The sequence below is a fragment of the Phasianus colchicus genome, chromosome 1, assembly GCF_987193195.1.
Source record: "Phasianus colchicus chromosome 1, bPhaCol1.hap1.1, whole genome shotgun sequence".
Classification (NCBI taxonomy): domain Eukaryota; kingdom Metazoa; phylum Chordata; class Aves; order Galliformes; family Phasianidae; genus Phasianus; species Phasianus colchicus.
The window spans coordinates 119,423,659-119,450,699 of NC_143436.1; the positions used below are offsets into that span (position 1 = coordinate 119,423,659).

At 36.9% G+C, this 27,041-nt stretch overlaps 1 protein-coding gene and 1 non-coding gene across 7 annotated transcripts in view; both read right to left on the reverse strand.

Moving 5' to 3' along the window:
- The window catches only part of POLA1 (DNA polymerase alpha 1, catalytic subunit), a 189,676-nt gene that overhangs the window by 135,353 nt on the left and 27,282 nt on the right, over positions 1 to 27,041 (reverse strand). For all 6 annotated transcript variants that reach the window (XM_031599290.2, XM_090124323.1, XM_031599289.2 and 3 more), the window contains exons 19-26: positions 25,427 to 25,543; positions 24,443 to 24,618; positions 22,648 to 22,777; positions 22,188 to 22,307; positions 20,975 to 21,071; positions 20,282 to 20,406; positions 18,433 to 18,582; positions 18,083 to 18,205 (exon numbers count right to left, since the gene is read on the reverse strand). In XM_031599290.2, coding sequence (XP_031455150.2) covers positions 18,083 to 18,205; positions 18,433 to 18,582; positions 20,282 to 20,406; positions 20,975 to 21,071; positions 22,188 to 22,307; positions 22,648 to 22,777; positions 24,443 to 24,618; positions 25,427 to 25,543 — 1,038 coding nt within the window. The remainder of the gene's footprint in view (positions 1 to 18,082; positions 18,206 to 18,432; positions 18,583 to 20,281; positions 20,407 to 20,974; positions 21,072 to 22,187; positions 22,308 to 22,647; positions 22,778 to 24,442; positions 24,619 to 25,426; positions 25,544 to 27,041) is intronic.
- Positions 20,587 to 20,717, reverse strand: LOC116232770 (small Cajal body-specific RNA 24). Its single transcript, XR_004167753.1, has one exon.

Here is a 27,041-nt window from a genome sequence, read left to right on the forward strand (position 1 = left end):
AATCTCCTGTACCCAGCTCCTCACTTCAAGGCCATCATTTTAATTCAGGCGACAGTGAGACCTGAATTATACGTATCTTTGGGAACACCATGATTTACAAGCAAGATAGTGGTTTTCACTCTATCTAGTTGAAAAGTAGTACCAATGACCAACTCTGAAAGTGACTAGAAACAAAAAGTGGATGCCTTGGCAGTAGAGACATCTAACACTTCAGGAAAAATAAAAACAGGACAGAAAAAGAGCTGTTAAGACAAAAGTTTGTAAGGTAGGTATATAAACAAAAAGCAAAAGCCAGCTGTACAACAAATCTCCAGTTTCCTTATATACGTAGAAGTACCTAAAATCTTCTAAAGTTTTCCTTCCTCAACAAAAAGAAAAAAAAAAAACAAACAACAAAAAACACATTCCTATGCAGTCAGTGTCATCACCTTTTTTCTTCCTATTAAATAAACATTTATGTGCTTTTTATATTTTCTGAATTTATGATATATATTCTTTTTAGGTGAGTCACAAGTTCTTTATTTCCTTAGTAGTCTGAACATTGAAAACAAAAGCAAAATCACACAAAATCTACATAAAACAAAACAGGAGTGTCACAATTACAATCTGGAACATAATTTACTAACTTCAATGACATGGTTAAATTACCGTATAAAAATATGCTAATTCATACAAGTTAAAGCATTTCTTCAAGAGTTAATGTCTGACAATGTTAACTCAAGGTCAAGGAAAAGGAAGGATGCAGAAGGAAAAAACAAACAAACAAAATAACTTTATTCTAGATTTTGACCATAACTGGAGTAAGAGAAACCTTGGTTTTCTTTTTTCTGGATTGAGCTCAGGACCTCAAGCCTTTCTGAGGACTGAATAAAGATGTCCTTCCAGTCCACTGTGAATTGTACAGTTACTAGGATTATAAGTGGATCACCTGTGGACTCCACGAGGCCTATCTCTCCATGCCTGCGAGATCAGATCCACTATGGAGAAGACAGTGTAGTCTGAGTGTGCTGAGGAGAGATGGAGTCTCTTGGGCAGGACAGAGCTAACACGCAATCTTTTTTCAAGAAACCTCTTGCACAAGTTGCTAGAAGTGCAAGAAAATAATAAAAAACTGAAAATCACATCATCAAACTTTTGTTCTCAACCACATCTATCGTATAACTTTGATGCAAGTGGGGATTATTTTTACTTTATAAAAGAATTAAGTCAGTTTATACATGAAGCCAATTTTAAAAAGAAATGAGTTGTTCACAGTAGCATGTTGTTTTATCTAGCAAATACTGTTCTATACCATTTTACTTTATATACTGATAATGTAAATGGACTGGCTGTAAATGCAGTCCAAACAAAGTTTTGCCAAGGTCATAACTTCATTTGTACTCTCAAGATCTTATCTTTTGCAGGGAGATTTCCTACTACTTACCATGCTATAAGTTTTTGATAGGCACATACAATGTCCACGAAAGACAATGAAGAGCACAGAGACAAGTTTGAAACATATTCAGTTCCACAACTCTTTGAAGTTGCATGATTCCAATAGTTATAAAAGCTATTCCACACCAAGAAACATATAATCACACCTTGACCTTGTACCAAAACCTATGCAAATCACAAATTAAAGTCTAATGCCTATCATTTCAGGACCACATGCTGGAAAGGTATCAAAGCTTCAACATCCTTCTATGGAAGGAATATAATGAGCAGATGCTGATAAGAAGCATTTTTTAAACACTACTCAGAATAGTGAGACTAAATAATATTGAATAAAAATATATTTATTATTAGACTTAGCAAAAGGGATTATTATCACATCCCTAAAAGACTTGGAGCTTCAAAGGGATATAAACATTACACTGAACTACAGAGGTAAATGAAGACCTGAAGAACACACCTTCTTCAATTTATTCACTTTCTCAGTGGGACAATGCAGCCCTCACTCACAGCACTGCTGTCAGCCACCGGTCTCACAGGGTCCCCTCCTTGCAGTTCACCCTTCTACACAAAGATACATCTGCTTAAGCCCGGTTTTCCACACCTCTCTGCTGTCGCTGTGCATGACATCTGAATCAAAGAGAAACCATTTATTCCATAGAAAAAAGTGCAGATGCCCTACTTAGTATGGCTGACATTTACCTCCCTTTCTCCCCAGCAATGTTGCAGCAAAGAACACTGGCTGCTCAACTTCCTCCCCATAACCAGCTTTCATCATTCAGCTTCTATTCTCCAGAGTTTCTTCTCTTTTAATTCATCTTAGCACGTTTAGGATTTTTTTCTTGTTCTGTTACAGCTAAGTTTGTTTAAGCAGTTAATACTGTTACAAAAAGCACTGCTTCTGACAACTATTTGGGATAACATAGCCTGCTGGAAACCCTCACCAGTTTTTATTTTTGTTTGTTGTTGTTGTTTTACATTGAAGACTTATCATGATTACGCATGGGGGGCTTCCACCTAGTTCCAGATAGAATTATACCATGTCTTCTCTCATCAGAAAAGACACAATCCATCAAGATTAGGGCACCACTTCTTCAGAGACCCACTAGCTCAAGATCATCAAACCAGAAAATATTTGGCCACTGACGTGACTGTGAATTATCATCATTCTGCAAGCAGGAGTCAAACATGTTCATATGTTCATATATACATCCAGTCCCACCTGTAATTTTCCAAGTAGTGTCTCTCTCACAGGAAAGGAGCACCAATACTTTCATTACTTTTGTGGCCTCCCTTTTACTAAATAGGCTCTACTTCAAGCCTGTAACTTCAGGCTGAATAAAAACAAAGATTTTAAAAGCAAGATATATGATATTGATTTATCACAAATGACAGGAAAACTCACCATCTCCATGCAACTTCTTTCTCATGAAGTTAACTAAGAACTGAAATATGGCTCATTTATGCTGCCAACTGCAGTGACCCTCAATTTTGACCAACAAACACAAGACACTAATCATGTAAGAGGGCTTGTAAGACAGTGATAAGAGGAAAGAGATGAATTATAGATATCAAGTTGAACCACACATTTGGGGCATCAGAGACAAAATTTATTTTGAATCTTGGCTTATCTTACTGCCTGTTGTTCTCTGCCACAGCACAAAATCCATACAATTGCTTCAAAATTTAGTGGAACAAAAATGAAGTGTCATACAGTCCACTGCATGGCAAAAAAGATTTAAGAAATCTGCTACTGTCATTAAACTCATCCCCCAGAAACCACACATCATATAATTCTATATGGCTCCATTTTAAATATGGTAAGAGCAGGAGAGAACAGAGTGGGACATGACAGTTTTTTTTTTGTTTATTTGTTGTTGTTGTTTTACTTTCAGTAGCCCCGACAGCTGATCTGATAGGTATTTGTTCCTCATCATGTCCATAAATTATATATGGTCAGATATTCTAAAGATACGTTCCCTAAAGGTTTCAGGTTCCTACCATTGCTGTCTTAATTTAAGTTTCAAAGGAAACTCCTGTGGAAGGAAAGAAAAAAAAAAATACTTTGTTGGCTCGGAGCAGTACTGTCATGATGGCTCCTAGATTATTCCCTCGAGGCAGACAGACTAAGTAGGAGGCTTTATCATCATTCAGGCAGATGGGTTATTAGACACATGACACCAACAATTTTAGTAGACTTGAACACGCAAGCTGGGTTTCAAGGCTGAAATACCAAAATGAATCCACTCCTGTGGAATCCTCTGTTATCAAATAGATACATTTGATAGATACCATTAGAAGTATCACATCTACAGTGTAATGATTTAACAAAGTATTCTTATTTTTTATTCCTTACTGAAAAGTAAGTGTAAAAGAACTGAAGCAGGTACTTAAGTCCCTCTCTCTCTCCCCTCTGGCTGCATCTGAATAAGGTTCCAGTGTTCTATAGTTCCACATCTAAATCCTCACCTGAAGAGTAACAGTTATGAAAAAGTCGTGAGAGTATTTTTTCTGCACTCTTCATCTTTTTGATTCTGGATAGCTGGTCTCTTACAGAAGAGAATTAAGTATCATAATTGTAAATACTAAAGCATATAAAAAAGTCCCTAGCCAATAGGCTTCACAGCTAATAATACTCAACATAAAATCCTTTCTTCAGAACCATTCCATTACTTTGACCCACTGTATGTACATCAGTGTTTAACATTTTTATAATGAAGGTACATATACAAGATTCCAGTCTGTAATCTGATGCTATTTAAAAAGTGCAAAATTGCTGTAACTACAAAGAACTACCCACTGTAAAATTCCACAGATGCCTTTAATACTATGTACTAAGCAGCCTACCATGTACCCATCCTTTTCACCTCAAAGAGAGTGACATCTTCAAAATTAACACATGAAACACGTCCATCCACAACATAAGCTACTGAATCCGTTAAACTTATAGGCTTAAAGTAAAGACTAAGAATATAGGACAGAGAGAAAAAATTAAAGAGCTCTAGTGACCCAGAATCTGAAGACTCAGCACCTCAATCTTCTCCTGGTGCCATTTTGGAGAGTGATCAGCAAGGGGCAGACTTTGGTACTTTCCAGTTTCACTACTAATCCACGGTTTTTGCCATCATAATTTTCCCTTTTTCCACTTCAAAAAAAAAAAAGTCATCTTATGAGACCTAGATAACCTAACCTCGTATTTAAAATTAAGTATATGTTGCTTAATAGTACTTTTTATTTAATAGGTAATAATCCAGTAAATTTGTTATTTCTTCTATCAGACACTTGTAGTCTGATATAAGCTACACTACGGTATGCCAATAACATACAACAGCACAATTATTTAGGGGTGAAAATCCTATGGAGTCTGTACATTCCAAGACAGAAAAATTCACATTATAACCAAATCATAATTTCTGTTCAAGAAGAGCTTAGTGAATGCGTACTCTAGATATTTAGTCTGTTCGTGGAAAAGGAGAGATGACCTTCACTCTTCACTCCAGTAGCAACTGGTTTATACCGTCCAGCTATGCACACAAAGGCATTCCGTGTTTGCTTTGATTGCTTGTACATGCCAGAAGTTGATGTCATTGATAGATTAGGGCTATTGACATCGTTATCATTCTCACACAAAAACTTTATTAGCATTATAGAAGAACTGAAAGTGTGCTACCCCATTTTCAAAAAATCTTTCCCATCTGCTGCTGGATGACATACACAGATCACCTTCCCTTGCCTAGTAGCTAGAAAGTACAGCAGGCATCTGAACTCCACGGGAAGATTCTGGATGCACGTGTCTTGTGAGCAACTCCAGTGTTTGAAAGATAATTACTCTGGCATTGTTAACTTGCAGCAATAATCAGGAATGAAATCACCTAATAAGCCAAGTTACCTAGTAATCTAACACATTAGAACCGTAACGACTGCATATAAACTTTGAACCCCCGTTAATGCCAATTAATTTCAAGAGCATTAGCACCCACGGTAAACAAGTATGAAACAGTTCAACTAATTAAAGCTTACTACGTAATAGTCCTTTAGCTTCAATTATCATTTTTCATATTAGTCATCTGAAACAGTAACGATATCCACCAGCTGGAAAAGTTAAGCACTTAGAACAGGGCCATCTATTCCCACAGCAACAGGTAATCGTAACAGCTTTTGAAACTATGTCATGCACTTTCCTAGGGAAACTGCTAACTAAGCCTTATCAACAGAGACAAACAGCAGATGGCAATAAATGTGCCAAGACACATTTCATCCTCCAGGAAGAGTTCAACACAAGGCATCAGCAAAAAAGAAGCAGAGCTGGAAACATGACTTCCACAGATCTTAGCCAGCTGCTCTCTTCTGCAGCAAAAAAAAAAAAATTAAAAATCAAACCTAGTCAAGCAGTGATTCTCACCCTACAGTACAGGTCTCCAATGCAGCCCATCTTTCACAGGAAATCTAGTACCAGGTGTATCACAAGAAGGCAGCAGAAATCATTTTCCTTGTGAGAAGTTTCATTCTCAGCCCCCATTAAAAAGGAATTTGTTCAAATACGGACATCGACTCTCAAGGCTGAGAATGATCCCAATGAAGTCAGAACCCTGTAACTGCATGCAGACTTCTAATTCTGACAGTTGATCTCGTCTGGAAATACCCTTTGATAACTCCACTGCACACTCATAAAAGTACACAATTGGGAAGAAACAGAAGCCTGGAAGTAGAACTAAAATAATAAAAGGAAATTGGTTACTCTATTTGCAAGTTATGTTACTATTTTCAAAACATGTTACAGTACAGCTGAATTAACATTTATGTTCCTATTACATTTAAAAGGCAGTTAAAATCAAAACATGTAAAGGAGTTTTCTTTCACTAGGATTTCCCAAACTCCATCTCCTCCATTATTTACTGTAAGAGCTCAAAAACGCAGAGGACAACAAAGTGCCAGTTTGGTGTGTTAACTCAAGTCCTACACAGCTACTGGCCAAGACACAAATACTCATAATTAAAGACAAAAAATACCTCCACACTCTGTAAAAGCTGATTAATGGGTTAAGCATGCAAAAAGCTCCTTTTCCTTTCTGTTGTTGGTTTTTATTGTTTTTTTTTTTTTTTTTAAAGAACTTATGCCATCAAAATCCAAACACCACAAAAGGTGTCTACTTCAAACACTATCTGGCAGAGCTGAGTAGTAGAAGTTCTATCATGTCACATAAAACTGAAAAAAACAAAAACTTATGATCAAAATCACAGAGCAAATCTGTGATGATCTATGTGCAACACAAACTATTAATAAACTATTAACTCCAAAGTTCTTCACAGAGAGAAGAGCAGGCTTTCCTTACGTTATGCTAGAAAAGGCCAGGGACAAATACTAAGTCAGTACTGATACTTGATAATTGTGATAATCTAGTACCATGCATACCTTACATGCTCTTCACTGCAAAAGAAGTTGCTTGGCTTAACAGAGAGACTCTCCCTTATTATGCAGACCAGCTGAGCCAAAAGCTATGCAGTACTGTATGGAAAAACAGAAGGATCATTTCTGGAATAGGCAGATAAATAACACTTCATAATGCTCTACCATATCCAGATCTCTTCTGATTGATATATATATACATATATATATATATATTTTTTTTAATAGGGAAAAAAAAGAAAGAAAATAAAAGCAATCAATATCCCTTAGAAAAAGAAATAACTGACATTTAATAAGTGAATATAATAAACATCAGATAATATTTATTCCTACAGTAAAAATTAGTGAAAAGGAAACTGGGACAGCTGCACAGTCCAAAATTGGCACTGATTTTCAGAGAAGGAATAGGATCCCTGAAACTATTACTAGATGGCTCAGGAATCCCTGGCAAAAAATCAAAGTTTCTTAAAAAAAAAAAAAAATTGCTGTAATTTAACACAGTATTTATGACAGAGCAAAGTCACACAAGCTCACACTCCAGGCTGAAAACTAAGAGACACAAATAAAAGCCACAATTTATTAATCTTCCCTCAGTCAGCATGTCAGAAGCTCATCTTACTGGGAAAGAAAAACACACCTAACAGTACAAAACAGATGACTTGTTTATATATGAATGATGAAATAATTGTTTACTTCTAATGTTTTAAAAAAATCAAAGTTCAAGAACCCTCACCAAAGCAGCAGATAGCAAAAGGTCTAGCAACCAAAATCATTATGAAAGCTATTAGATCATTGTGAAGTGCAAGTATCCCTCTAGCCACAGAAGGAAACACATTCATTAAGAAATGACATGGTAGGATGTAAAAGGAAGCAACTTGACTCTTCCCTATGAAGTGCTCAATTCCAAATATTCCAAGTACAGCTGAAAAATCTTAGAAACCTGTATAAAATTGAAGCCTAGTCCAAAAAAGTAAGGAATATTGGTCCAATTTAACAAACAATGTGAGTTCAGAGGAAATTACTTGTGTGACAGCTTCCTTCTAATTTTTTTTTTTTTTTTTTTTTTAGGACTGTTGGGAAGTATCCCACTAGCGTACCACAACTAATTCCATTTGTACATGTGCATATGCCAGCATAATGCACTTTCGGCAAGAGACAGCTATTATAATGTTCCATTCTTAGTTCAGCAAGACATTTTTTATTCCTGGATGAAGAGTTTCAGTCTCCTAAATTCAGCCTCATCTTGTTACAAGTCAGAAGCATTTTTCCATGATTTACATAAAAGCATTTCCACTGAACTAAACAGCAAATGATAGATATAGTAAATGGGTTCCAGATAGCATTTAAATAGCAGTACTAATTACAACACACAGATAGGAACATGATCCCGTACTCAAGTCTTCAGAATAACCATCTAGAACATTAAAGAGAAAAGAGAAGAAAAGATAGCAGATAAAGGAATTTACAAACAGAACAGCAAAAAAAAACAAAAAACCAAAAGACAAAAAAAACAACCCAACAACAGCAAAAAATTCAGCGTAAAGAAGGTAATCTCAACTAATTAAACATCATAAAGATCTTTTCAAAATCTGTTAGAGGTAAGTAGTAGTTAATAACTTCACAGATTTCCTCCAATCCTTTAACAAGGAAGGAATGGCAGTTTCTAAATCATTATTGCTCTGTCATCCTGGACCACTGCCAAGAACGTGGAACTTTGGGACACCTGTCAATTAACACATTCCTACTGAAGGCAGGCTCATCTTCAGGCTTTAAATCTATTAAGAATTAGTGATTACAAGCAAGCAGATAAAAAAGCATAATAAAATTAGAACTAGCCTCTTGAAGAACAGTCTTTGACAAAAGAACGTGAAGAGTTGTCTCTGCTTTAGTAGCTATATAGATATTTTGGAAGACGAACTCCATGATGTAATAGCCCTTTTTCCATCTCTAGCATCTGTGGTATATAGTAGCACATGCCAAAATGACTGGCCACCTGATGGACAATTGTGTATAAGAGTCAGATCTAAAGCTTTTCTCTAATCAAAGCTTTCTGCAGGGGTTCTCAGTCTAAGTACAGGCTTCTCATTGATTTTTCTTTTCCTCCAGGATGACTACTTTTAACTCTAAGTTGAAAAATATAAAGTTATGCATTGAAGCAAAAAAACCAAAACAGTATGATACATATTAAAACAACAAGACAAATGAGCTACTGTGATCTAAAGAAACTGACAGATTTCTGTGCAAATACAGAAATTATATTTGTCTAAGTTAAAAGATGCTGATTATGTTGAGTTCTGAGGGAGACAGGCAGAGTGAGGAAGACAAATTAAAGTTGATGCATTAAAAAACCAGACCATTAGCTGCCACTGACTTACAGCTCAGGAGTTCAAAAATTAAAGCGAAGAAAGTTCTAGGTCCAACAATTATAATACCACTCAGAGCAAAGCCAATGGGGAGTCTACAACCCACTGGAAAACTAACCTAAGGTTTCCTTGTAATTTTCTGTCAGCCTTCCCAGTGTCAATTCCAAATTAAATTACAACAAAGCCTTTAACTGTTTGATATCCCAGGAACATCAGAAGTATCAAGGAAGAAGAATGAAGTAACATCAAAAATATTTCTTTGCACTAAAGTCAACCAGAGAGAAAAGGAAATAAAATCTTAGTGTGCCAGTTGTGGTAGTGTCTCATAGAATGAAGATGTAGAGAACAGTTCAAAACACCACGCTGAAAGGGAAAACCATGGAAGTAACCATTACCACAGTTACTCCTTCTCTGAACAACTGTTCTACAGATTCAACTTCCTTGGATAAAAACCTGTTTGTATTTGGAGGTCTTCTATACCACTATCACAGAAATCCTTTTTATGCAGGTATTTCAGGAAGTATGACCTTCAACTTCAGCAAAGCAGCCTGGCACACAATTCTGCTTTTCTGATAATTTCCAATTGTTTAAACTCCACAATTTCTGGTCTGCTTAATTAACAAGAAATTAGACAGGATTAACTTAACACAAGGCATGATCAATGTGAGATCAATCAACCAAGCAATTGTTTGGCTATGACTACCTACTCCCATCTCAGTAGCAACCATCACGTTTGGTGGTGTTTTTTTGGTTCATTTTTAAAACATGGCTACCCAAATTTTAAGCATTTCTCCAGTCTCATGTAATCACTAAGACTAGTACAAGCTCAGCTAGATATGTCTGCCAGGAAATAATCCCTTCGGTAAAGTTCAAATGACATTCCGACATTCCCCATTTTTGATGAGCACCGCCTTTCAGTCACACAAATGGGAAATAACTTCCCCCACCACCACCAACAACCTAAAAAACCATTATTATTTTTCATCTCTAAGGCTGTCACCAGAAATAAAAGTCTGGACACAGGAAAGGTAAAGGGAATTGCATTTTTACTTATTTATTATGTAATTGTTATTATTTTTTTTTTAACTTCTGCTAAATTATTGAGTGTTGAAATAGGATTTTACGGAGCAACTGTTTCTAGTATCTCAAATCAGCAAATGCACACAGTATCAAATTGTAGACCAGATATCAACATACATAAAACTAATCCTACTCCTCGAAACCTTACCCAGTAAGTCCGACAAAGGGCATAGCCTGAAGTCAAAGACAACACTGCCACCAGCAACATCTCCTGTCTTATATAAAGTATAACTCCTGGAGTGAAAGTATTTCAACCATTTATCACACTTTAAAATTTGAGTGGATTTATTTCATGCACTCTGACACTGCCCTCTCTCTACTACAGAGGAAGTCTGAAAAAATTAGTTTAAACTACATGACTGACTTAAGAGGTATCCTTGCTTCAAACCCTGCCTGTCTACATTAGAAAATCCACACAAGGTACATCTCAACTTGTTAAATTACAACTAGTTTCCAATAATTCTTTGAACAAACAGAATTCTTGATATTTGCCAGAGCCTCCCACACTCTTGCAAGAACTGTATTGTACCTACCATAGAAGAGAGAGTTCAAGACTATAGATCACCTTCCACTGATAAAAAAGGTCTTGAACAAACTGTCTTATCTGTCCTATATTTCAATGCTGAAAACAGTATAAGCTGTTCATATGCACATCTTCTAAATTAAGCCAATGAATCTTGGCGTAAGCCCAATGAAAGGACATACATAGAAGAGCCCACATGACATAATCCATGCAGCAAAACTGGCATTCAAAATACGCAGCACATTAGCTCTTGAACCAAAACAGCCTCCTAGGACAAATGCCACTGCTTTAATGTCTTATTTCCAGCCTTCTTCTTGAAATGAAAAGCTGCTATTCTTGCATCTGCTGGATCTAGCTGACCTTGGCAATAAATCTCATTATAAATTAAAGCAACACCTAAACTAAAGGTGATAAAACAATTTCAGTTGAAACGAATGCCTGGACATCATCTACTCCAGCCTTCTTCCCAAGAGATGGTGACAGAACTGTCTGGTACAAGGCACCACTGGAAGAGTCTGGCTTCTTCTTGATAGTCCCTTTTAAACTTTTGGTCACCATAATTTGTTCTTTTCTTTAGCTTTTCCCCTGCAGACTGAAGACACCCAGCTCTAAGCCCCTCCCCCAAATGTCACAGTAGGATCATCACTACCACCCTAAAACCCTTAGCAGAAAACAGCAGATCTCCTAGCCTCAAAAGAGTATTCATTCATGAGGATAAATAATAAATTATGTAATTGTGCATGAAGGAAGAAGCTTCCAGTAAAGTCTGTATCACAACAGTGCGCTTCTGCATAGAGAATAAAGTTCCCAGGAAATCTTTGAGAATTTTGCTCAGAAGACCGAAGTGTCGTATTTTTGACGGACAGCATGAATCCTTCAGTCTTGTGGGAAACAGTCACTTCAGTTAGGTCATTTTTCCGTACTCTCAGGAATATAGGAGTACTTGAGAAGGAAAATCATCTTCTCTGATTGGTAGTCTCTTGTAATTTGAAAATTTGATTAGCCTCCAGGTACCCTAAAATATAATTCCTACAAAATGCCAAAGTCCAATTTAAGATAAACAAGGCAATATTATCTTGAAGAATAACGAGTTTACAAGTGGCACTGTGATGTTGCAAAAGCTCTCATCCTCCCTGTAAAGCTCCTGTATCCTTCTTTAATGAGGTATCTCTATGCCAATACCTGAAGAGAACCACAAAAGGATCTCTTTTGAATCTTGTAATTCCTATCGAATTCTACGCAGGAATAAACAATTTCTTCAACTAAAGGCTAAGTATGCCAGACTCTGTGGAGACTCTGTGCAACATTTTACTGCATATTTGAGAGTCTTTCTGGTTAGTACCAGATGTAAAGAGACATTTCTACCTCTCCTGATTACAAGCTACCAGCTCTCACCCAGCACACGGCTTCTCCAAGGGCACACAGTGTTACATTTCAGATCTCTGAAAAATCTGCCAGAGGCTTTGCACTTCAGCATCTCCTTGTACCTTGGCTTTCAGCTTTACCACAATTTTGAGTGAAGCATATCTTCTTGCTATCTAGGCAGTCAGGTTAGGATAAGATTCAAGTAAAAGCAGTATCTTTTGGCAAAAAGAACAAAATAGAAGACAGGAAACCATAGGAGAAAACAAAAGTACATAAGGAAAAACACAAATTAAACCCTTGCATGTTCATCTTACTAACACAACGGTTTCACAGTCAGATGTTAGCTAGAAAAAGGACGGTGATGCTCGAACCCTTGTAACTCAAGCTGAGTCTGCCACCAATTTCTAACCTTCTCCTTTCTACCATCCCTAAGAGTACGCAGTGAGTCACTGATCCAACAAAAATCCATCTGGTAGAGTTAGTTTTCAAAGTCAGATCACCAGGCTGAGCAAACTCACCATGTGGCTGTGCAATTGCTAGAATCCATCCACAGAAGTAAGCAGTCAGGAAGCGAGAGGCACCACATCTTTGGTGACAGCACAATCTTAAAATAAACAGTCGTGAAAAAGAAAGTCTCTCTATTCATCCAACTTGCTGTACATCTCACATCTGATCGATCTTCCTAAACATTACTCAGTGAACATCCATAACATAAAACCTTTCTGTTCATTAAAGAAAAACAAAACCCAAAATAAAATAGAATTTCTCCTCTGGACTAATTTCCTTTTCACAGAGGGTATTCTGATCATTCTTTCTAACTGAAACATTTCCTCTCTTTGGAGATACAGAAGTCTTTATCAGACCAGATGTCATCTCATGTACTTGACTTAGAATAATAATATTCAATTTCAACAAACGTTAAGATGTTCCATAATTTTTCTACTACTTAACACTCAGTTTGCATTTTCAGATTCTAAGCAGCCTCTCCATGAAATGTCTGTTGTAACTTGTTTTGGATATTAGAATGCAGAATAATACGCACAGCTTTACTGCTGGATCACAGTTGCATCTATAAATTTAACAGTGACCACTGAATCTACCTCAAAAGCTTCCACTTAGAGATACTGCAACGATTTAGCACTGCTTCTTATAAGATTTCAGCTTGCTATTTTTACAGTTAAAAGTAAGTGATAAAGTCTTTACCCAGACTTTTGTTATCAGGTTCCAAGTCTTCCAAAATGTTATGTTGATAATATATTCCTTGTCTAAATATAGAAGGCATACTTAAATGAAAATTTAGGAGGATTCTTTCCTTCATTTAACATTCTGCTTTCTCCCATGCTACAACATGGAAGAAACCAGGTATTTGACAGTTGCCCCACTCACATGGCAGCTCACGCACAATGCATAAACCAAGGCCTTAGAAGTAATTATAAAAAAGTATCTGATGATCATTTTCCTCATTTGAACAAGACTTTGTAAAAAAAAAAAAAAATTGCAAAGAAAGAGATACCTGGATTTCTTCACAGAAGCCAATTACAATAGACAGTGATTAACCTGCTTACCTACCCTTGCTTAATTTTTTTTTTTTTTTAATGAGCTCATCTTTCTTTGCTTCATCTTTCTCCTCCCTCATCCATTCTTTCCCCCGACTGCTGCAATAACATGCTTTTATTCATTCCTTTTGACTACCAGGGCCTTAAACTAATTATTAACTGAGAATGTATCTAAGGATCTGAATGAGAAAGTTGGAATTAACCCAACTGCCTTTCTCACCTTTTTATTTTGCATACTGTAGCAGCTGATATATCTGTTGACACTGCCAAAAATAGTAAATGTGTGATTTTCCTTTCAAAAACAAGTTTGGTGGCCACTTGAGCAAAAACGTGTAATAGTGAAGAATAACACAGAAAAAAGGAAGTAACTGAAAAAAGCCACAATTTTGAGTGATAGTCATTAGCAATGACACTGACTACATATAACATTGTCTCAACAACTTTGCTGTAAGAAAATCCTGCAGCGGAGGGCATCCTGAGTTTGGGAAATGGGACAACTGACACTCCATCAAAAGACTTGTCCTTTAAAGAGGCTAAAAAGGCATGACCTTACACTGCCTGCAAGAGCAGAGCTGGCTGGTTGTACAACACCGACTCATCTTGTTTCCAGTTGTTAAATTACATTAAAGGACAGCTAAAAATACATTAAATATTTTCCTATTACTTTTCCATGCAAGCAACTGCTGTAGTTACAGCAAGAGCAATGTCCGGGCAAACGCTTAGTAACAGCAAGGGGGAGAAAGTCCAGAACCCTTGCAATGCATTCTAGATCAATAATGTAACATTTGGATTGCAAATGCAAATTTTTTTGTTCTATTTTTATCTTTAAATTTTTCTATGAACAAGAAACATTTCTGATAATCAAAATAGGAAAACTTTTTTTTTTTCCTAAAACATTCATTTCTTTTCCTAAAACATTCAGCTATGTTTCCTATGTTTCCTAAAACATTCTGAACTATGGTTTTCACTACCTCCCACTCAAAATTTTCACATTTTTTTCTTCCAAAATATACTAAAATTTGACCAGTCTGCCTGTGCTATATAATGTATTAAATTCAAAGAAATTTCTTACTGATATATCCCATCTTCCTGGCTGGAGATTATCCACAATTGAAAAAAATAAGGAAGATACATCTGAAAAAATTGTACAGTCAATGTTTAAAGCACTGTGTGACAAAAGAGAAAATTTTAATTGATTAATGATCTCAAGGTCTCTATCGCCATCTAGTGAAAAATTACTACCACTACTACACTGTCCAGATAAATTAGACTTCACTCAAAGGAATCAAACACACTAATTTATCTCCTAGATCCAGCCTACATACGACCCCAGATGTAAGACTTCCCTACATTTCTCCCACATATAGTAAGGTATGCAAGGGTCAAGCACCAAGACCGATGAGTACTGAGCTTTTATGGGAAATTCTGTCAGAGTTTCATAGATTACACTGTCCCAGCACGATGATCTGTTTTTATAAATGACATTCTTTCTACACTGAATATAACGACTCTGCCATTAAACTGAAAAGACTGTGTCATACACTATCATAGATTAAAAGTTAAAATAGGAATGTGTAATCACAGCAGTCTGTAGTCAAAATAAGAAGTCTGTGGTAGTTCCATGACATTTAGTGCATTAGCATAGCCAAACCACAAACCAAATTTACAGTCCACAAGGGGCAATACAAAGTATTCAGTATCATACATTTGCAGCACTCAGTTCTCCTATGGTCTTCAGTCACACAATTAAAAGGAACCAGTTTAAGAAATTCAAAGCTCATTCTCTCTCAGCGATGTTAAAACTTAATGCTACGGTCAGCTTCAACAACTTAAACTTGAAATGTCAGATTAATTTAAAACAGAGAATACACAACACAATTGAACTGTATTTTTCCAAAAGAAACATTGATGTCACTTCAATCTATACAGGATTTTTCCCACTTAGACACCTACAAACTCACCTGCATTTGCCCAGGCCATTACAAAAAATGTATATACATTTGTTTATCATAAGGGCCATTAAAGTTTAGAACAATAATATCTTTTCTGTAACAGTTATCTTTCAATTTACCTTTCCATACAGAAGATCCAAATCTCCCAATACTTAACATAAACCGACTTTATTTTAGCATTTAATATTAAGAGGAAATTTTAATTAAAGTTATAGAGTAACATTCTTCTAGATTAAGTATTCCAACACATAAAAACAAGCCAGAAATCTGAGGTGTCATCTTACAACATCTTTTACAGCACAAGCTACTACTTGCAGAATAAGAAACTAACAATGCTGATTCTGTTTATTAATTACCTACCTATAAAAGCAATTTTTTTTTTTTTTTAACAGAATGTATGCAGCGTGTTTCATCAGAAACTATTATACTTCCACAGAAGCACAAAACTACTCAAGTTTTCAGAAGTTTGTTATCTCCACAGGATCCAGAGTGCTAGGAAAAAAAGATAACTTCAGCTCCACAGGAGGTGCTCAACTAGGCAAAAGAGACCTACCAAGACTGTAATGTCCTGCTGATTTCAGCATTAGTGCTGTCAGAGGTAGTCGGGCTCCTGCTTACCTTTGTAGGAACCTCTGCACTGTGCTCCCAGCAGCCCCATCTCACAAAGCTACTTTTAGAACTCACCAGGGACAACACACTTTCAGCCAATGCTGTGCCAATACATTAAGTTCTTCCTCAAACTCAGACCAACTACAAAACTGTAGATGCAAACGTGTGGTAAAACCTTGCAGAACGCAAGTTCAGATCTAGTACCACCAAAATATAAGAGCTATGAAATCCCTCTGAACCAAAAAAAAAAATCAGTTAAGTAAAATAAAACATCTCAAATGGTCCCTAGTGCATATTCTATCATCTATTTCTGATTTTCCTCCCCACACAGAAACCCATTTTACCATTGCTTTGGAACATCCAGACAGGATGGGGCCTTGAACATCCTGATCTACTAGAAGGCATCCCTGCCCATGGCAGGGTGTTAGAACTAGATGACCATTAATGTCCCTTCCATCTCAACCCATTCTGTGATTCTGTAACTCTGTGATACAGGAACACCAGAATCGGATGCACTACTAATTAAAATTTCTGAATTAAAATTCAGAAAATATGAACTATGAAATATACAGCTACTCTTCATGCCAGCCTTGTCGACAAATACAACAGAAATATCCCCCCTGCCAAAAAGATAAGATTTCCTTATAGAAAATGTCAACATTAGAATTCAAATGGAAGCATAACTCATTTACAATAATCAAAGCTGGAAATCATTTCCTTGTTAAATGCCTTTAGGGTTAAACATATAGGTTAAGTAAATCCTGGAGGGACAGCAGATCTGAGGTTATCCCAGAGAACTGTTCAGAGGGGAAATCTCTGAGAAATAAAGATGCGTTACTAGAAACACTATACCCATCAGCTGTGAGTCATAAATGCATCTACAGCAAGGATAGCTGTACTCTTACATCACAAGAGTCACATGCCTCTGAACACTGACATGAGCTCTTCCATCTTCCTGATGAACTGAAAGACTGACCAACCATTCTGTCACATTCATTACCTGGACTTCTAAAGATTCCTGCCTGGCATTCTCTTTCATAAAGAACTAACAAGCAGTAGCATGAAAAAATCACATTTTAAGATGCTGTGTATTAGTGATATCTTTTGGATCTGAAGTGATTATTTTCTCTCTCATCTAATGTAGAGGTCTCCATTCTGCCAGCATTGTAATCAAAAGGAACACCAAGCTATGCCTATAAATTTAAAAGAATCTCTTAAAAATACAATCTGTCCTCTTGAAGCTAAAGCAAACCTTCATTTTAAAGAACAAAACAAGTTTTGAAAGCAAGGCCCTAATATATAATCCATTGGCACCAGCGGATTAATCAGCCCTGTCACAAAGTCAGAGTTTCAGGCAACAACGTAGCAAGGCACAGGACAGACTGACCAAAGACAAGTTCATCCAAAGTTGATGTGTACCATTGAATCAAAGACCAATGCCTGGAGCAGAACTGGAAACTCATGCAAAATACGCAAGTCCTGATTTTTCTTTTTTTTTTTTCTTTTAATCATAGTCCAGTCTGACGAAACCAAAGCAATTTAACACATACAAAAAAAGAAAAAAACAGATCAAGGTAGAGTTTCAACTTGTCTTAATTTGAGACATTTATCTCACTCTTTTCCAGACTCCAAATTCCTTTTTTATTCTCAAATGCAGTACAGGAAAAATTAAAACAACAGTTCCAAAAGTAAAATCAGGTCTGAAAACAAGTGAAGACCACTATTCTGTTCAATGAAAAGTAGGTAGCTTAAACTGACTTTTAGGTACACGTGTTCACAATGTGTTTAATGACTTACCTCTCTCCCTTTATGCGTCACCAGAGCAGCCAAAGGCTTGGCATAGAATCTGCTGTAGGAAAATCCTAGGCAGCCATACATACTGTTAGCGGTGAGTTTCAAAGCTTTCTGTCTGATATCGTACTGAAAAGAAACATAACCAGAAAAAATGATACAACCAGAGCCAACAGAGAGCAGAACTTAATCTTCAAAATTACATTCACAGCTTTTTATATAGTCTGCAGCAATGATGGGCTCCAAGAAAAACACATTACAATCACTGCTCACTACTAATCATCCCTATTCTGCAAGGCTGATCAGTGCACTTAAGGGGAAAGGAAGGAAAATCAAAGGAGTTCCATAAAACACACCTGTAAATAAAGGTCAGGATTTAAGTCTGGCTGTTTCATTAACTGCTTAACTTGGCGCCTTCTCTCCACAAGTTTCCTGATTTCTTTAGGTAGAATTCCCATTTCCAGAGAAGGGTCCGGAAGCTCTGGAATTTCTTCCTCTTCTTCCACCTGTCAAATGATCATCAGTGCTTATCATTTCATGCTTGAGAGTTAGGTTTTAATGTGCTAAGTGAACAGCTCTGCCAGAAGGGGACAAAAACAACACAGCTCATATCTGCTCATATCTAAGCCCATGCCTGTTTATAACAACAGGCACAAAAGGGCTTTTTTCCTGTAGTATTTGACTCCACCACCTGGTCTCTGCTAGGGCCAGGGACTAAGCCTGTCTCCCTCCAGAGGGAAACAAAAATGGACTGGCAGCAGTGAGATTTTTTACTTTTATATACATGAGCGTGTGAAAGAGATATAGTTGGTATGAATAAAAGTATACACACAAGCAATCCTTTCCTTGCTAAACTAATACAACTTTTTTTTTTTTTTTAATTCTCTCCTAAGTATTTTTGGTCTTTTGAGCTGTAAAATGGAGCACATGATCTAAGGAACTGATAATCTGAATACAGTAATAGACAAAATGGAAATCAATGGTAATAACAAAATGAAAACTCCACCTCAAGCAACTCTAACACAGCAAAAGAACAACCCAACAGAAAGCACACATTCTTCCTATTAGCATGTGTGAAGAAATGATTGCTCAGCAAAAGTGCAAAGATATTTCAAGTGTAATGGAAGAAGAGAAACATGCAAAGAGTAACAGAGACACTATAAGGCTGCCACTCTAGTAAAGCAGATTAAAAAGAAACTTAACAAGAAATGACATTAAAGCTTGATTCAATATCATGCCATGCAAGAAATCAAAATGAAACATCTCGATTTGAAGCACAGCTAGGAAAGAGGAATAAATTCACAGCAAGTTTGGAGAAATACAACAGAAGAACTCCACTTTTCTCCTCATTTCTGCTGTAGTACTGGTATTTTATTTGTTAGGAGACTAAGTCTCATAACTACTTATGGACAACACACTTATTCCAGCCAGTGAGCTGATCTCAGTTAAAAATAAAAGCCTCAGGTTTAACCTTCAGACCTGACAAGCTCCCTGCTTCAGTTTACATCACAGCTCCACCAACAACTGTGCCAGCACAGCTGACGAAAGGAGCATAAGCAGCAATGGACAGGCCATGGCCAACATAGCTGCTGAGAAAACAGTACATAATAAGACATCTTCAGGAGGTTCTTCAGTTGCATTTAATATGGTTTAATGCTTTCTTAAACAGCGTGAAATTCAGCAAGGCTGGTCTTGCAGTTGAGTGTGAGACACACACCCAAGACATACTGCTCTGGAGACTAATGGAAGGTTGCTTTATTGCATTTCTTCCCCAAGCATGAGACTTGTATCTCCTTCACCAAGGTACATTTTATGAATTCTATGGCAACATAACTTTATGGAGCTTCTACCAAGGTATGAAGAAATGGGCCAATGAGCTGAGCAACTGCTAGAAGCACATGGGTCTGAAAAGGACCAACGGTGCCCAACTAAAAATCTTGCTTCATGAGGATACCAAATTAGAAAATGATAGATTTTATTTAGATAGGAGATAACTTACCAAGACACTAAATAAGTATTACTGAAATAAAGATGGCATATAAACTATACCCCAAACTGAAACTTACTATGATGCATCTTTAAACAAGGCTCATTTTTAAGTGTGAAAGGAAAATAATAAACAATGAATTAAGAGCAATTTCTTAAAAAACTAATTCACAAAACACATGCTGAAATTAAGGCAGTCACAAGTTAAAGCAGACAAACCTCTGCCCTTTTGTGTGCTTCTGATGACAGTCGCTGCACTGTGGTAAAGCAGATGTTAAACTCCTGGATAATAGATGGGTACAAGCTGTTGAAGTCGAGAAGCAAAATAAATTTGTCATAAAAACCTAAAACAGAGTTTAAAACAAAAGGCGTGATTATTCAGTCTCACTGAGGACTTCATCCAGCTCCAAAATTTATACGTAAGTGACAGTAATACACTGTATCTCATTTCTGTAGTGTAGTACATTTCAGTACTACAAATCCCTTGCAATAGCTGTTGAGATGTACCACTACCCATTGCAGACAGCTGTCAGAAGTGGAACGATCCAACTCTATTAACTCACCAGAGTTGAACAGATAGCTTCTGTGTTACTATAGGACACTAGTACAGTTTTCCCCACATAGAGGAGAAACTGGAAGAAAACTCACATGTCCATTAGAAATGCATATATAGATACATACGTCTGAATTTCTCTCAAGAGCTTAATCTTCTTACAAAAAGCTAAGAAAAAAAGCTTCCCAAGAGTTAGTAACTCCAAAATCTATGCTGGGAATTGTATTATATTCAAACAGAAACAACAAATCAACACCGAACTCCTGCAAGATACATACATTGTCCACTGCAGTCTCTCTACATTAATATATTCTACCTGTCTCTAACTTCATAGAAGAAAGGAAATTGCAACATCTTACCGACTTTGGGATCCAAGACTAAGCCCCCAGCATATGCTGCTTTCTTTTTCCCAATCTTTGATTTATTCTGATCTTCAAAATCTTCATCTTCATCCACCTGTATTTGACATTTTAAAGTCATTATCTAATCTCCAAGATTTCTATACTGTTAGAGGAGTTATTTTTGGCAAATCAAATACAAAATTGAGTGCCACTGCATACAGTTCCCTTTAAAATACACTCCAAACGGGGTATTTGCATCGTAAGCTTTATTAAAGTTCTCAACATCCCAAAACAGCATTCAAGTCAACTGGTACGGGAACAAACCAATCAAAGAGATTACCAAGACCTAAAGAATTGTCATCATTCACTACAGTGCTTCTGTGTATTTTCTTGCTGTTTGTAAACATAGACAGCAAGAAAAAAAAAAATCAACTCATGAACCACAAGAAGCATCTTTGCCAATTAAAATCATAATATGTTTTTTGGAAGTAATAAGGATGGTCTTTAATTAAGCAAATATAAACAATATTACTGACTTAAGGAGTATTTTGCTATTTGTTTCAGTGTGGTAAGAACTTTTCTTTGAGGGGTTCAAAGCCCTTGTGAACCAATTAAAATTCAAGCACTGCTTTGATTCAATGATACAGACAGAAGTACTTATTCTGAAATATTCTATTGAATTTACTTAAGAAGTAAAAAGCAAAAAATTGTGAAAGAAATGCATTCTGAAATTCTAATGCACTTGCTAATAAATATATAGATGTTTCTGTAAAGATATTATAATGGCATTATTCAGATATTTCTTTTCTTAAGCATCTTTGGATCTTTCACCCACATTCACAAATCATACACCTTATAAATCATACTTGAAGAACTGTTTATCAATACAAGTCTTCCTTAACCATAGAGTAAGAATACATCCATTAATCAACACAGTCTGTCTTGTGTAATATTCTCCCGTGGGCAAGAATTTGGCTCATTTCAAACTGAAAGATGAACTGAGTTTCTATAGATCTGTGATACACTGAGAAAGGTGATGCAGTGTGCCTTGAAAACAAACATTTCTCCACTGTTATCTCAGCAAAAACCTCTTTTGAATTAATCATAAGTTGTAAAGTTAAGTTATATCTAAAACGGGCTGTGTTTGTGCTATGTTCTCAGTGAACAATGATTAAAAGAATGATACTATTTTTTTTAGTAAGAATTCTCAAAGAAAAAAAACTCAACTCACCGACTTCTGTAGAGGCTTTTTAAAAACTTGTTTGTCTGGAACTATGTAGTCCTTCTCATAAAATGCATGAAGCAGCAAGAACTCATTACGTTCAGAACGTCCACCCATCATTGTCCTTGACTACAGAGAGGGGAAAAAAAATTCATAGCAAAGCATAGAAGACAAACATTGATGAGCAAATATAAACTAAGAAATTTCTTTCAAGTATTTTAAGTTCACCTAGCATTACTATTATGCTGCACCACTAGCACAGACAAAGCTCAAATGCAGTCTTGTTATGGAAGTTTTAGTACTTGATTAGATTATCAAACTTGCACTCACTACAACATAAAACAGTACTGTATAATCTGAATTGGTGCTTATAACTGAAAATTAGCAATAAAACACTGAAAAAAAAAAAAAAAAAAACAGTACTAAATCTGAGAAAGAAAAGAGAGGGGGGAAAGTCTTAAAAATGTACCATAACATTTCCAGAGATGTTTGTAATCTGAAGGGCTAGTGGCAGAACATTCAGCTCACACATGATCTGGAGAATGAACTTGGCATCTGTCCAGGTGTTTTCCAGCATGAACAGTAAGTGAGGAGAATCACTAGAAAAAGAAGTGGAATGTCCCCTTAAAGTAAAATCAGGCTTGTATACTACACAGAACACAGCTGGTACCTTTAGGACCCCAGCATTTAATTAAATAACTTTCAATGACAAGATTAATGACAATTTAAAATAGCTTGTATATTCTATTAGTGTATCTAAAATCAAGTCACACAAATCAATTTCTACTACGCACAGAATCATAGAATTAAAGAATCACAAAGGTTAGAAAAGACCTCCAAAATGAACTACCCACCTACCACCAATACTTCCCCACTAACCACATCCCTCTGTACCACACCTACACAGTTCTTGAACACCTCCAGGGACAGTGACTCCTTTACCACCTCCCTGGGCAGGCTGTCCCAGCACCTCACCACTCTTTCAGAGAAGAGATTTCTCCTAGTGTCCAACTTGAATCTCCCCAGAGCAACCTGAGGTCACTCCCTCTAGTCCTATCACGGTCACCTAGGAGGAAAGGCAGACCCAAAGCATAACCTTGATACAACCTCTTTTCAGGTAGGTGTAGAAAATGATAAGGTCTCCCCTGTTCCTCCTCTTCTCCGGACTGAACAATCACAGTTCCTTCAACCACTCCCCATAAGACTTGTGCTCCAGACCCCTCACCAGTTTCACTGCCCTTCTCTGGGCACGCTCCAGGGCCTCCATGTCTTTCCTGTAGTGAGGGGCCCAGAACCGAGCACGGCACTAAGGTGTGGCCCCACCAGAGCTAAATACAGTCAGATGATCACTTCCCTGCTCCTGCTGGCATCAGTATTTCTGATAAAAGCCAGGATGCCATTCGCCTTCTTGGCTACTTGAGCACACTGCTGGCTCATGCTCAGCCAAGAATCAACCAACACCCCCACGTCCATTTCCTCCACAGTCTTCCAACCACTCTGCCCCAAGCCTGTAGCATTGCCTGGGGTTGTTGTGTCTGAAGTGCAGGACCCAGCACTTGGCCTCGTTGTACTTCATCCCACTGGCCTCAGCCCAGTGATTCAGCCTGTCCAGATCCCTCTGTAGGACCCTCCTACTCCCAAGCAGATGAACAATTCCTCCCAACTTAGTGTCATCTGCAAACTCATTGAGGGAGAATTCAATCCCCTTGTCCAGGTCATCAATTAAGAAACTGAACAGGACAGACTCCAACATCAACTCCTGGGGAACAGCACTCATGACTGGCTGCCATCTGGATTCAACTCCATTCACCATCATTCTCTGGGCCCAGCCATACAGCCAGTTCTTTACCCAGAAAAGAATGTACCTGTCCAAGCCATGGGCTACCAGTGTCTCCAGGAGAATGTGATGAGACTTTGTTCAAATCTAGGCAGATTACAATGACAGCCTTTCCCTCATCTGCCAGGTGAGTCATCCAGTCATACAAGGAGATCAGGTTGGTCAAGCAGGACCTGCCTTTCACAAACCCATGATGGCCTGATCCCCCAGATATCCTACAAATGCCACATGACCTTACTCAAGATGAACTGTTCTATAACCTTCCCTGGCACCAAGGTCACGTAATAAGCCACCATCAACCAGCAGTTTGTCATTATGAATAATTAAAATTATTTTATTCTACAAACACTATTATGTTTAGAAAACGTTGACTTAAGAGCACCTACACTTTCCATTGAAGGATTAAAAACAGAAGTCAGAAACACACCTGTACATATTTTGAATTTCCTCTGGTACAATTGTTACCCTCTCCGTTTTCAAAATCTGATGGACCAGTTCAGACAAATGGTAACTCTTGCAGCGAATTAACTCTTTAGCTGAAATTTCTACATCACAGATCATCCGACCACATGCAGCATTCCTTTCACCAAATCCTCCTCGACCCTTCACCAAGTAGGGAGGAAAAAAGCAAACACCAAAACAACAAATAAAATGAAGCAATCACATTTTAACGAAGAACGTATACCTAAAATAGATGCTTACACGACTCAGTCAAGTCATCTAGCAATCTACCACTGGAAAGGATCATACCGTACATGAATTCATTACTTGTTAAATCTTAAACCACTGCGAAAGTGGTATTGATTTTTTTTTTTTCTTAAATACTATGAACAGTCCCAATGAGAATGTTGATATGGATTATTTTCTTTGTCCAAGGACAGTTCTTTTGTAGCAACAGCAGGACCAAAAGTCAAAGAACAAGCTACACAAAAATGCTCAACTCAGCCTCTAGGAAAGACAGGAACAAACCAGAAAATAGTCCGGCTCTGTACTTCAATATTCTGAGCCTCATACATTGTCCTCTGAACAAATACATGCTAAGAATTACACAATTATTAACCTAGCAGTTCTCTGTGGGATGATTCACCAATCAATCCAAATTACATTTTCTCATTTCACAGTTACAGCAGACAAAGACAGTTACAGTAAAGACTATTGCAATTAATCTGTCATTACCATCATCGACTTGAAATCTGTAAACTAAATTAGCCTAACTTGAAAATTAGTTTAGCTTATTACTGTAATAAAAGTCATATAAACACTCATCACTTCTGATCTGGGACACGTGAAATCTAGCATGACCAACAGTCAAAATACATCAGTGTCACATTTACAATTCCTCATCAAAATTAATTCATTTTTAATCATATGCAACATAAACGGTCTTAAAAGACTTGAGCAATCTTCCTACCCCAAGCTTTGGCATATTGGACCTCCTCAGTCGACCTATCTTAGACCAGTGAGGGACTTTGCACACATTAATTCTTTGAAGCAGCACTTCCAGATCAAATCCATAAATATTATGACCCTTGCAGCAGAAAAAAATAACAAAAAAAGGTTACCACAAATGCAAATTGAAAGACTTACTTTCACACAGTTGGTATTCCTTTGCCCTTTGTGATTTTTTAATCTAATTGATGGCATTATCTCCCTCATGGAAAGCACTTTCTAAGAGAATGTTCATCAACAGTACTCATTAGTCTTAACACTAACAATGCTGTTCGGGAGAATACCAAAAACAGCTCTACAACTGGCTGATAACACACAATTCAACTCCACACTTTGATAACAAAGATGAAGATTTTAAACATTCTAGAAAAAAATTATATTCTTTATACAGCATATAAAGTTAGCTATGAGCAATTCCTTTTCTCTCTATTCTTATTATTCTTACTATACACTTATTACTCTTATTATCATTATTATAATGTTATTTTATTTCCTTTGATACTTCAGTTAGGCAGATTTGTCATCCAATGTTTTCGTATGAGACTCCTGCAATATTTTTAATGTTCAAGCAGTGCTAAGGACATCTATAGCACTGTCCCATAACTGTTGCCATAGGCAAAATGCTACCCTGCTGAACAAGAGTCTATGTGGAGTGGACAACTTAATCACCAGAAAATGCAGGTTCACCATTTCAGACACATCTGCATAGTACAATACATGCAACATGAGAACCTTAAAATCAACAGACGTTCTAACAGCTTACATGAGTGGCCCTCTACCTTTGCAAGGCCATACCTTGTTTTTCAACAGCACTAATTAAACCAGTTGCAACTCAAATTACACCAACACTGTTCTGCTGTTCTTAGGCTTAGAGCTCTCACATCTTCACAGCTGGCAACTCAAATCTAAAAACAGTGGCTGCAGTCTTTCCACTAATTTCTACCACTAACGTCTAGAAGCTAGGCTTGTAGAGGGAACACAGGATACCAGCTGCAGTAAGCTGATCACATCAGGAATCTGACTGCTAACTTCCTCCTATGCTCAACACTTGTTCTAATTATTTGTATGTACTTATAGAAGAGTATGAAATCTCATATAAGCAGCCTCAGATTACTTCAAACTGCCTCCAAAATTTCACTGAAAACGTATGCTATTTAAACGTTATAAAAATAGAAAATGAGTAATTATAATAAAACCTCAGTTGCTAATATAGTAGAAAACAAAACAATGCACATTACAAAGTTTCTCTGAGATCCCGAGGATTTGTATAGGTCATCATTTTGATTCACAGTGTAACACAATATAAACGGTGATACAAATTATAAGAGGATCTAAACTGAAACAGACTCAGTATACAAAGTGCTCCCACTTTTCTAGAAAATCATGAGGGTTTCATTTTGTACAGTCTTTCTGAGTTAAGAAAAAAAACTTATTTCAAATACTTCTGAAATACTACCTATTTCAGATATTATGGAAAATAATAGGATGTATAAAATGCTTTCAGGGTAAAATTCTGTATAATCTTTGTACCGAAGTATATTTGCGGTCTTATAAGCAAATTCAATTCACAAGCCATT